Source organism: Octopus bimaculoides, chromosome 9 (genome assembly GCF_046866305.1).
Source record: "Octopus bimaculoides isolate indiv1 chromosome 9, ASM4686630v1, whole genome shotgun sequence".
In the NCBI taxonomy this organism is placed as follows: domain Eukaryota; kingdom Metazoa; phylum Mollusca; class Cephalopoda; order Octopoda; family Octopodidae; genus Octopus; species Octopus bimaculoides.
The window spans coordinates 77,744,567-77,757,066 of NC_142936.1; the positions used below are offsets into that span (position 1 = coordinate 77,744,567).

Genomic DNA, 12,500 nt, shown 5'->3' on the forward strand with positions numbered 1-12,500 from the left:
CTTTATATGAAACTTGACAAAACAGACATTTACATCTCTCTCTCTCTCTCTCTCTCTCTCTCTCTCTCTCTCTATATATATATATATATATATATATATATATATATATATATATACTTTATTTAAAAGCAGCAGAAATATAACAAAAAACTGTTACTCTGAGTTTCACGTTCCCGTTCATCGGACAGTTTTGTTCTTGTTGCACATTTCATGTGCTTACTCCGGTATATATATATATATATATATATATATATTTACACACACACACACACACACACACACAAATATACACGATACGTAAATACAAAAGAGAGTGGGAAAAGATAATACTCGAATAACGAACGTAGAGTAATATACTTTTTTTCTTTATTAAAATTACAAAAATGTCTCAAAACTGTTACCCAAACTTCACATTTCCGTCTGTCGGACAGTTGTGACCAGGACTGGAATAAAATTGTGATGGTACATGTAATATATGATTTGGTATATATATATGATTTGATTATATCATATCATATATAGCATCTATCATCACAGCTTTATTACCGTTTAGGTCACAACTGTCTGACGAACGGGAACGTGAAACTCTGAGTAACAGTTTTTTGACGTTTTTGCAGCTTTAATAAAAGAGTATACATACATATATATGCGTGCGTGCGTGCGCGTGTTTGTGTGTGTGTGTGTGAAAGGCGGTGAGCTGGCAGAAAAATTAGCACGCCGGACGAAATGCTCAGAGGTAGTTTCGTCTGTCTTTACGTTCTGAGTTCAAATTCCGCCGAGGTCGACTTTGCCTTTCATCCGTTCGGAATCAATAAATTAAATACCATTTGCGTCCTGGGATTGATTTAATTGACTGGCCCTAACCCCCAAAATTTCGGGCCTTGTGCCTAGAGTAGAAAACAATATGGATCTTTTTTAAAACGGGGGCCACATTTTTCATTAACGAAACACTTTGAAACTTGGAACACTGGTAGAATGTGTCATATAAAACATCCTTTTCTCTTAGTCTTCTTAAAAAAAAAAGAAATCCATAAGTTTTTCCATGTTAAAGTTGTCGTATTTCTGTAATTTCAATCAATCACTGGCGTCCATTCAGCCGATATACATTAAGTGCCGACTACATAAACAAACGATTCTGAAACAATTAACCCTAACCCTAACCCTAACCCTAGGGTTAGGGTTAGGGTTAGGGTTAGGGTTAAAGCAAATTTAAAATGAAAAAAGCAAATAAAACGAAGGTATGGAGATTAAATACGCTTTACATCGCTTAATCAGCCAAAGGAGTAAATATAAACAACTGAATACTTGTCAGTGATTGGTTGAAATTATCGAAATAAGACAATTTTTTACATGAAATAAATTCGAATACAAAAATATTTTTCTGTTCTATAACACAAAATAGATAGTTTACGAAGTTTGAAAGTCTTTCCGTACCAAAAACACTACGTAAAACATTAATGAAAAATGTGGCCCCCGTTTTAAAATAGATCCAAGAATATATATATATATATATATATATATATATATATATATATATATATATATATATATATATATCTACCGTGAAAATTAAAAGGGTAGAATATTTAGAAAAATTTCATGCCAGTGGCTAGCATGCGTAATAACAGTCAATAGACTCTATGTGTAGAAATACTCTACACTTTTTATTTATGAAAATATGTAGTCTATTGACGTTTATCACGCACGCTAGCCACTGGTATGAAATTTTTCTAAATGTTCTACCCTTTTAACAATATACATAGAAGAAGTCTGCTTTAAGTAAGCTTAGCTTTGTTTTCATTTCAACTGTTTTTCTAGTTGCGGAAGATTAACCCATGGGTGCACATTATGAAAGCATTTATCAGTGAAAATGTAGAAGGTATAGCATAAATATATTTCTGCAAACCGCACACAAGGTGCGTTAATAGCCTTTTTAAGAAGCGGTTCCTATTGTTGTTTTTCGTTTTAGCTGCGCGTAAACACTGCTTGAACAAGCCTACGTTTAAATGCTTTGTAGCGGTCACCGCCTTTTTATTTATTTATTTATTTATTTATTTATTTTAAAGTAGATTTGTGTAGATTAAGGGAATTTTAACTGCTGAGTTTTGAGATACTTGTCCCTCGAATTTCCATATCTCGCGATAAGGTAACAAATATGGAAGCGGGGACAAAAATATAACATCTGAAATTTTGTGGATAAAATCATAATTTTCAGAATCGTATATAAAACACAGAAATAAGCAAAAAAAAAACCCCAAAATAACCCCCCCCCCCAAACAAACAAAAAAAAAAAAATTGAGGAAATAAAGTGTCTTTTTTTTCCTTCTTTCCATCGAGTTTAGCTGCTATTTCTAGCAGACGTGGCTTTGTTTTCTCCTTTAGACTAAGTTACTGTGTAGCTCCAGGTTAAAACTGATTGAGGGAACATTTCATCAAAGGCGTTTCAGTAATGGCCATCCCTTCTATATTTTATATTTTAAACAGTAGAGTGTAATATGAACAACATTTGTCTATTGTTTCTAGCAACTCGTGCGACTTCGTAGAAGCTACTACATAATGGTGTGAGATGTTGGGATTGATACATATTGGTGGCAAGTGCGACGCGTTCCAGTTTACAGTTTAATTAATGTTAATATTAATTACTTGCAGAAGGCAGAGAGTTAGCAGAATCATTACCGCGCCGGATAAAATGCTTTAGTGGCATTTCGTCCGTTTCTACGTTATGAGTTCAAATTCCGCCAAGTTCGATTTTACTTTTCATCCTTTTGTGGTCGATAAAATAAGTACCAGTTGGACACTGGGATCGATGTATCGACTTAGCCCCTCACCCAAAATTGCTATCCTTGTGTAAAACTTTAAAATCAATATTGATTATATTTATTGAAATTTAAAAACTGCCATTAATAAGTACATAACTATCATTTGGTTGTCAACCTTTCCGTGTAGGTTATGGAAACAGCTGTAGAGAAAATGAAGGTTTTCAAACGCCAATAAGATTGCTATAATTTTCTGTTAATAGTCTGTTCAGAATATTCTTTTTATTCAGTTTTTAACCTTATGGAATGCTATGTCTGTTCTCGCTATTGCATTAAGGCAATAACGTACCGGACTTTAACAGCGATATAGAACTGAGTGATATATATATATATATATATATATGAGAAAGGAGTACTCAGTACATTACAGGAAATGCTTTTTTTCTGTCGAAATGAAAGATGAGAGTTTGTCCTGCCTAAAGATCGCGGTGGCATGAAATTCAACTCACGAGATAAATTCTTAGCTTCAATTTCAATAAAACTCTCTTTTCCCTACATCCCTATCTCACTCCCGCTCTCTCGCTCTCTCTGTATATATGTGAGTGCGTGTGTGTGTGTGTGTGTGTGTGTGTGTGTGTGTGTGTGTGTGTGTGTCTGTATAGTAAATAGTAAAGGTGCATGGCCAAGTGGCTCGGGTATTCAGCTCACGATTATATGGCTGTGAGTTGAGTTCGATCCCCGGCGGTGCGTTGTGTCCTGAACAAGACGTCTTATTTCACCTTCTTCCAGTCTACTCAACAGACGAAAATGTAATTCAAGGACCGGCCTTGACGCATTCTGTATCACGCAGAATCTTCCTGTGAACTACGTTAAGTGTGCGCGTGTCTGTGCAGTGCTTAACCACTTGCATGTTAATTTCACGAGCAAGCGGTTCGGTTGATCACAGCAACTGGAACCCTCGTCGTCGTAACCAACAGAGTACCAGTTATATACGTAAGCACGTATGTATGTATGTATGTATGTATGTACACACACACATACATACATATATATATATATATATATATATATATATATATATATATATATATATATATATATATATATATATATATATAATTTACTGTTAAATTTATACGTTTCTTACTACCAGTCTGTATTTCTGCACAAACATTCAAAGTATTACACAGACACAAGCATGCATGCACACGCACACAGACACCCCCCACCACACACACACACACACACACACACATTGCTACTTACGCATACACAGCTCTGTCAATAAATCACGCCGCTAGAGACACACACACACTCGCACAGAGTTTACATATATAAACACCCATCCACATCACGCGTGTCAACTTTACTCAGCTTTCCCATTTCGTACAGTCGCTGTTGGGAAACTTCACGTTCTGTTGTTACAGCAGATCCTTCCTATAGAGTTAGCAATATTTATACTAAACGAAATATTTCACACTCTATACGGTCGACTTTATAAACTAGTGAAAGTCAGACCATATTTATGGAAAGTAACAATACCATTACGTTTAATTACCTTTCAAAACCGTAAGTTGCGGTATAAAAAGGACTTTGTACAACAGTGTAAAATATTTCTTTTATTCACCTACGAACGTATGGGAACCGTATTCTTTAGACATAGTATTAACATTGAATTTATTTCTTTTTTGTTAAGCGTTACAAAGTGTGATTCTCAACGGTGAACGGTACGATTCTTTTATATTATTTTATTTGTTATCTGCTTTTCTTATTGGAGTAGCAGTGGCGGGAGCTTGAGTATATTCCAGTATTCTTAAGTCCTTAACGTGCTGAGTGACATGTGCAAGTCTAAATAAGATATTAGTTTTAAAATGTTTCACGCAATGCTGAATTCAGATGAGGTATATAGAGCCTGAATTATAATGTGCATCAGCAGTTTTCAATGTGGATTTTAACATTTCTCTTATATTCTACTATTTTGTAGGCTGAGTAACTGAGACAACCACCCCAATCTCATCTCTTTCTCTTCCTCTCTCTTTGTTTCTCTCTTTATGTGTCAGAATATCTCTGTTTTAGTCTATTCAATTTTGGGGGCTGAAACACTGAGATACCCTTTTCTCTCTCACTTTCTCTGTCGCTCTTTCCTTTTATCATGTGCCACAGCTACAGACTTCCGTGATCATGGACGTTCATTCCAGAACTTGATACATGAGTTTTCTTGAGAAAAGTGCAGCAAGGGGTTCCTGTTGCTTTGTGCCAGTTTACTTACGATTCATTCTGCTGGTCTCCTACGTTTCCGAGTTCAGATTTGAGGGATTCGGTCTCAATACTTGAATTGTACCTTATTTTCATGAATTTAGAAGCACAACTTAATTCTGGCGTGACTTGAACGTCTACTGCAAAGCTATTTTGTCTCCGACGCTCAAGTGATTTTACCAAGTCGTTACTCTGAAGTATTAGAATATATTAACTTGTAATATTTAAATATAATTTCAGTTGATGCACTGCATATGTCTCTAGTCAGCCATACAACTATATATAATCATTTCTCCCTCTGCATTTTGCAGTCATGAGATCGATTCCCACTAAGTCTTGGTTCCCTTTCCCAGTTGAACGAGTTAGAAAGTTTCGCTTAACTTTAGTTATCTCACGAACATTATAATTCACAATGTTTGCTTCCACCGTAAATCTGATAATTTTTGCCTAATTAAGTAATCATGCAATAATTTTCAGTTGACTCTCACTGCTGAAATCAGGACGCATTTCCTCCCTATAGTTTGCAGAGTGAATAACTTAGAAAAATATTCAAATAGCAACCAAATTTCCTTTCCTCCTATGAGGACGTTCACGAGAAAAGTATTGCAACAAAGATTATAAATTAACATAATTACTTCAAATTTGATGTTCTGCGGTTTCCTAGATAGCGCTAAACACTCAGAATTAAGATTCTGGTTTCGTTTTCCGTTTAAGTCTATTTCTTTTCATTATTTAATCACTAATAATCATGTAGAAGTATGAATTCCACAACTAGTACTTCCATTTATCTCACGTGTATGGACAGAGCGTTCGTATCTACCCGTATAAGGTAACAAAAGCCATTCCAGAGTACGCTTTTTGAGATGTTGGGTACTACTACAAAAATGCTGTTTAGTGTAAAATAATATCAGGAGATTGAGAGGGGAAAAAAATGATTATCTGAAGCCAACATTACGAATTGAACACCTCCATTGTTTAATTGACAAGTTGACAGGATTTTTGTCACTCGAGCAAGAATTGATAAACTAATGCGCCAGAGAAGGAATGGGATCAATGTTACTGACAAGCCCTTCACTCAAAGTTTCTGGTCTTGTAGCTAACTTAGAAACAATTATTAAGTTACTGGAATTTTCTGGTGATGATGTCAGTATGGTTTTATATGGTATATATAGCAAATTGGCCTTGTTCTGTAACCTAATTTGATGCTCGTAATATGAATCTGCTAATGTAGAATCCAGATAGTTATTTTGAAAACAAGAATCCTGAATGTGAATTCATTTCTATAAGAAAGGTTAGAGTTTACATTTACTGTTGTGATGAAATTAACATATTCTAATTAACTGAAAGCCATCCTGTTTGATCTTTAATTATGGGTAAATTGATTTTTTAATGAAGGAACGTAGTCACCTATTTATTAAAAGAGAAGGGAACTATAAAGTTCATGCCTTTCTCAAAAGAATTGGTACCATAAAGGAAACAACTAAAACCAGAAAATCGAAATCATGTGAGTGGATGGAGACATACATTATTAAAGGAAAATTGCTTCTTTACATTCTTATAGAAAATACATCGTTTATATTTTTATGTTTTATGTTACGGTTCCAAACTGTTGTTGACAAACCTGAAAGAAAAAAATTACAATAATATAATGCGAGGCGTTTATTATGAGGGAAATGTAAAAAACACAAATTTCTGCTAAAGGCACACGGCCTGAAATTTTGGAGAAGGGACTAGTCGATTATACCGACCCCAGTGCTTAGCTGGTACTTATTTTATTGTCTCCAAAAGGAGGAAAGGCAAAGTTGACTTCGGTGGAGTTTGAACTCAGAACGTAAACACGGAGTAAATGCCACTAACTATTTTGTCCGGTGTGCTAACGATTCTGCCAACTTGCCACATTAACAAAAGCTAGTAGTGAAGACCAGTTTAGAACAGCTAGCGCTCACTCGCTCGCCAGCAATTATGGCTATGTAACTACACTATACTTTCGCTAATTGTTTTAGGTGCTTATGTAATCATGAGCAGACATAGACATCTTCTCGCGTCCTACCCTACACGAATTGCAACTTCTAGGATATGACAGCTAAAGAGAGTGAGAGAGTGGGGAGTTGCATCATTTTCAGTTGAGTTGACTGAACCAACCTGAAATGTATTGCTTTGCTCAAAAACAAATCGCACATTGGCTCGTTTCCATCCCAGTAATCTAGCGGTTCGACAGAAGTTCTCGATGGAATAAGTATCAGACTTAAAATAAGTACTGGTGGCTCCAGTATGGCCGCTGTCCAGTTACTGAAATAAGTCATAGACTAGTATAATAGAATGTAAAAAGTCCATAACTTATGTAAATAATTATTACAGTCAAAAGACATCCTGACAAAATACTTTTATTCTTCTATAATATGTTTAACGGTGCTCCAGCATGACCGCAGCCGCATGGCTGAAACAAGTAAAAGAATAAAAGAATGAAAGAATTGACGTAAATTTGTTCTCCTGCAAAAGGCATACAAGGAAACTTTTATTCTCGACGTAAGATAGAAAAAAAATCTAAATAAGTTGATAATCTATATTAATTAGTCTATCTGATGTTAATTAGGGCCGTCGTTAATTTGACTTTCATGTCGTTATTCTAAATTTAACTTTAAAAGAGTCTTTGTAATTACAAAGAAATTAACAAGTCTGTCAGATGTAAATGTGAAACATGTCTGGTAAATGTAGGTTCCTTAAATAAAATCAAAGACAAAGTGCTTATAGTCCTTTTTTATTTTACTGGTGAACCACAAGTATTCGTATTATTGATTCTATAAACGTTAAACACCTTATAAATGATTCCATCCTAAATTCATGAAAGGCAGCGGCGAGCTGGCAGAAAGGCTAGCACGCCGGGCGAAATGCTTAGCAGTATTTCGTCTGCCGTTACGTTTTGAGTTCAAATTCCGCCGAGGTCGACTTTGCCTTTCATCCTTTCGGGGTCGATAAATTAAGTACCAGTTACGCACTGGGGTCATATGATCGACTTAATTCCTTTGTCTGTCCTTGTTTGTCCCCTCTATGTTTAGCCCCTAGGTGCCCTCTATGTATAGCCCCTAGGTTCCCTCTATGTTTAGCCCCTAGGTGCCCTCTATGTTTAGCCCATAGGTGCTTACTTCCTTAGACTTCGCGTCACGTTCGTAGATAAAAGATGGTGATTATTTGGCGATTAAATACAAACGCAGGAACAATTCCTTGTGAGTAATTTCTGTGGAATGTGCGATTTACATGAGTGGGTTGCTTGCAAAAGATCGACAATTCTACTCACGAAGGAAGAATCTTTCCTTTTTTCCCCCCCACGGGCAAATTTCGAAAGCAGCATTACGTGCTTAAAACATATATGTGGGTTTTACAGTTCCGTTGGTTATGTCTTACTACATCTTTGATTTCAGTTTGCATGTGGTGTGCTGCTAAAACAAAAGCAGCTACCAGTTGTATATTATCTTGGCGTTTCTACACATGTAACATTTATTTTTTTTTAAAACTATTCGACTGTTGCCATGCTGGGGCAGTCTTCAAGAATGTTTTAGTCGATCATCTTCACTCTTAACACCTCATCTAGCACATAATGCTTTGTTCGATGTAAGATACGAAATATAAGTTCAACGGTGTAGTAATTGGAAACAACCGATGTAACATGCTTCAAGGTTGTGCTGCTCGAATGCACCAGTATTGAACCCATGTCGATGTGTGTGTGTGTGTGTGTGTGTGTACAGAGGATGGTCTAAATTGGAATGTGAAACGAAAATAATGAATATCACTTTGAATATCATTTGAATACCAAATGATATGGCTTCGTTTAACAAATAATAATAATAATAATAATAATAATGATAATAATAATAATAATGATGATAATTGTAATAATAATAATAGTAATAGTAATAATAATAATGATGATAATAATAATAATAATAATAATAGTAATAGTAATAATAAATAATAATGATGATAATAATAATAATAGTAATAATAATAATATTGTTCCTACTACTACTACTACTACTACTAACAACAACAACAACAACAATGATAATGATAATGATTTCAAATTTTGGCATGGGGCCAAAAGTTTTTGAGGGGAGGGATAAGTTGATTACATTAAACTCAGTGCTTGACTGGTACTTATTTTATCGACCCCGAGGGAATGAAAGGCAAAATTGACCTCTGCAAAATTGCTTTGAATTGCCTATGTTTGATTTTACTATTTAGTCCCAATATAATTCTTACCATTTTCTTCATTCCAGATCACAATGAAATCAATTGAATCAAAACTTATTCAGGAAGACGACGGCAGTTTTATGTCCCCTGCAAACATGTCGAAAGTCAAAGAATGTTCAGAGTGGGCCGAAAAAAGACAGGTAAAATTAGTATAAAATATGCCTCGAGATTGTGTGTCTGCGTGTGTAGTATATATGTGTTTGTGTGTTTGTTTGTTTGTGTGTGTAAGTGTGTGTGTGTCAGTGTGTGTGCATGTGCGCGCGCGCATGGGTGCGTGTGTATGTGTGTGATATGTATAAATGTACAGAAGTGTGTGCTGAGGGCGTATGGCCTAGTGGTTAGAGTGTTGGATTCACGATTGCAAGTTAGTGGTTTCAACTTCTGGACCAGGTACTGCATTGTGTTTTTGTAAAAATCGACGCTGCTTAACAAAAACCATCGCAGCAAAATCATATATATATATATTACTAATATACTTCGAAGACATGAAACAATGTTACTTCCTATTAGGTTCTTTTCTTTTCAAATGGGATCCACACCAAGCCAAAACATATAAATGGCCATATCCCATTCAACTCTAATTTTGGACATGGCCCACCCAAGTCATGAACTTTTAGCGTCATAAAAGTTTAGTTTCCTTAAGCATGATTAATTCCTGTATGCTGTACTGTAGCCGGACTAGTAAACTACAGTAAACTATAGTTTATAAACAACTTCCTTGAAAATATTCCCAGGATGTATTCAACTATAAAAAAAAACGATCAAAAATAACTATTGAAAGAGCAAAGGACTCCTTTGGCCAACTCATAACTTTCTTATTTTAACTCTTGCTACGTCCTTGTCAAAAGGATCTTGCCTAACTGTTCTCAATTCTCCTTCTCGTCCACTCCACAATAGACAGGGCTCCGTAGTTAGTAAAATGATACAGAAATCCATTCACATTCGATCCTGTTCTTTTTACTTCAGCTCCATTCGACATAACACTATAAACCTTTCTGAAATTTTGTTTCTGTAGTTCACTCTTCCTAAACTTGTCTTTGCATAGACACTTTGTGTTACCACTTCATGGGTCTCCACAGAGTAAAGACCACGAACGGCTATTTAATCAATAGACACATGCTTCTTATAAGAATCGTCTTGTACGGCTGCTCGGCTGCAGAATACTGTTGTTACATGCATTAGATAATTTGATCAAAAGCCTGCTGCTTTTTTCCTTTCAATAATATAATGAGAATAAAAAGGACAAGTTCTGTTATTCTGCTTAAGTAATGAAATTGTTGCATGAGACATTCAATTTGAAAATCTGTATATCAGTGACTGTAGAAGAATAAAAAAAATAAAAAAAAGAAAACATCATGTATTAGAGTAAGTATCCCAGAAGATAACAGTTTTAGGGAGTAAATACTGGACGAAGTTTTTTGTAAGGAGTCTGGAAGACAAGACACGGAGAGAAGTGAGTGAGTCAAGTGAGTCTTAGTGTTGAGAGGGTGTGGTGATACGAAGTTCAGATGCTTTTGAAGGTAGAAATGGAATAATCAGATCTCGGTCGGAATTTCAGACCGTCAGTTTTCAATAACTCGATCAACAGAACTGCCTCCTCATTGAAAAAGCGTATAAGTGGTTGAATATTCCACAGACACGTATATCCATATCATAATTCTATATATATTTCTATACTGTTCTCTCCTGAAGTGCTCTCGATTTGGAGACTGTTGTATAGTGGAGACATTATGTTGTTGTTGGCACTCCGTCGCTTACGACGTCGAGGGAGGGTTCCAGTTGATCCGATCAACAGAAGAGCCTGCTTGTGAAATTAACGTGCAAGTGGCTGAGCACTCCACAGACACGTGTAGCCTTAACGTAGTTCTCGGGGATATTCAGCGTGACACAGTGCGACAAGGCTGACCCTTTGAATTACAGGCACAACAGAAACAGGTAGAAAGAATGGGAGAAAGTTGTGGTGAAAGAGTACAGCAGGGTTCGCCACCATCCCCTGCCGGAGCCTCGTGAAGCTTTAGGTTCCATTGATATTGTTGGCCTTGCCTTGCGTCTAAATTGGTTTCAAATTTTATCACAAGGCCATTAATATTGCTGGGAGGAGTTAAGACGATTACAGCAACCCTGGTGCTCAACTGATACTTATTTTATCAGCACCGGAAGAATGAAAGACAAAGTTGACCTAGTCGAAATTTGATCTCAGAACGTAAAGACGTATAAAATGCCGCTAAGCATTTTGCCTGGCGTGCTAACGATTCTGCTAACTCGCTGCCTTACCTTGTGTTTAAATCAAAACCCATTATTTAATTTTAGGATATGGTGGGAGGCACGCCTTTCGGAACAAACAATGCATGTGTTAATGAAGCCATGGAATGTATGAAGTCTCGCTGTAAGGATATCAAAAAAGAAGAGTCTCAGTACAGAGATTTCTTGAACAGCCAGGTAAGTAATGTATATAGTTTAGAATGTGGTCGTAGTGAGGCATCACCTTAGAGGTGATGTACCAAGTCCCTATAAGAAAAACAAAACAACCCTCACCCCACAAAAAAACCCCAAAAACTATCGACCATAGTCAATATTTTTAAAGAATGATACTTATTCTATCGGTGTCATTTACCAAACCGCTGTTTTACGGAGAAATAAACAAATTAACTCCGGTGATCAAGTGGTGTGTGCGTGTACAAAAACACACATACACGCGCACTCACAACTCTCTCCCCCACCCCATATATATATATATATATATATATATATATATATATATATATATATATATATATATATATATATATATATATATATATATATATATATATATATATATATATATATATATATATATATATATATACATGACGGGCTTTTCCGTATTCTAAATTCACTCACAAGGCATCGATCGGTCCGGAGCTATAGCTGAAGGCGCATGCCTAAGGTGCCACGCAGTTAGATTGAACCCAAAACAACGTGGTTGCAAAACGAACTTCTTAACCGCATAGACGTTCTTGCGCGTGTAACACTTATAGGTGTCTTAAGCATTCAGTTTTATCTTCATCATTTTATCTGAATTAAACCTTGTTTTCATTGATCGGGGAGTTATTAAAACGGCTTGCAATAAAATAACAGAGATAGATTCAATCGACACTACACTTCCCATTCTATAAATGTTGTGCCTAACTAATAAATCACTAATTAGTTACCTAACATTAAATAAAAGAGCCAAGTTTTTATTGCCCCGAACACAAT

General features: G+C 35.8%; 1 protein-coding gene across 7 annotated transcripts in view; it reads left to right on the forward strand.

Annotated features, from left to right (window-relative positions):
- LOC106868256 (uncharacterized) overlaps window positions 1-12,500 on the forward strand; it is a 211,202-nt gene that overhangs the window by 126,573 nt on the left and 72,129 nt on the right. For all 7 annotated transcript variants that reach the window (XM_089357846.1, XM_089357851.1, XM_089357845.1 and 4 more), the window contains 2 exons: window positions 9,287-9,400; window positions 11,571-11,699. In XM_089357846.1, coding sequence (XP_089213972.1) covers window positions 9,287-9,400; window positions 11,571-11,699 — 243 coding nt within the window. The remainder of the gene's footprint in view (window positions 1-9,286; window positions 9,401-11,570; window positions 11,700-12,500) is intronic.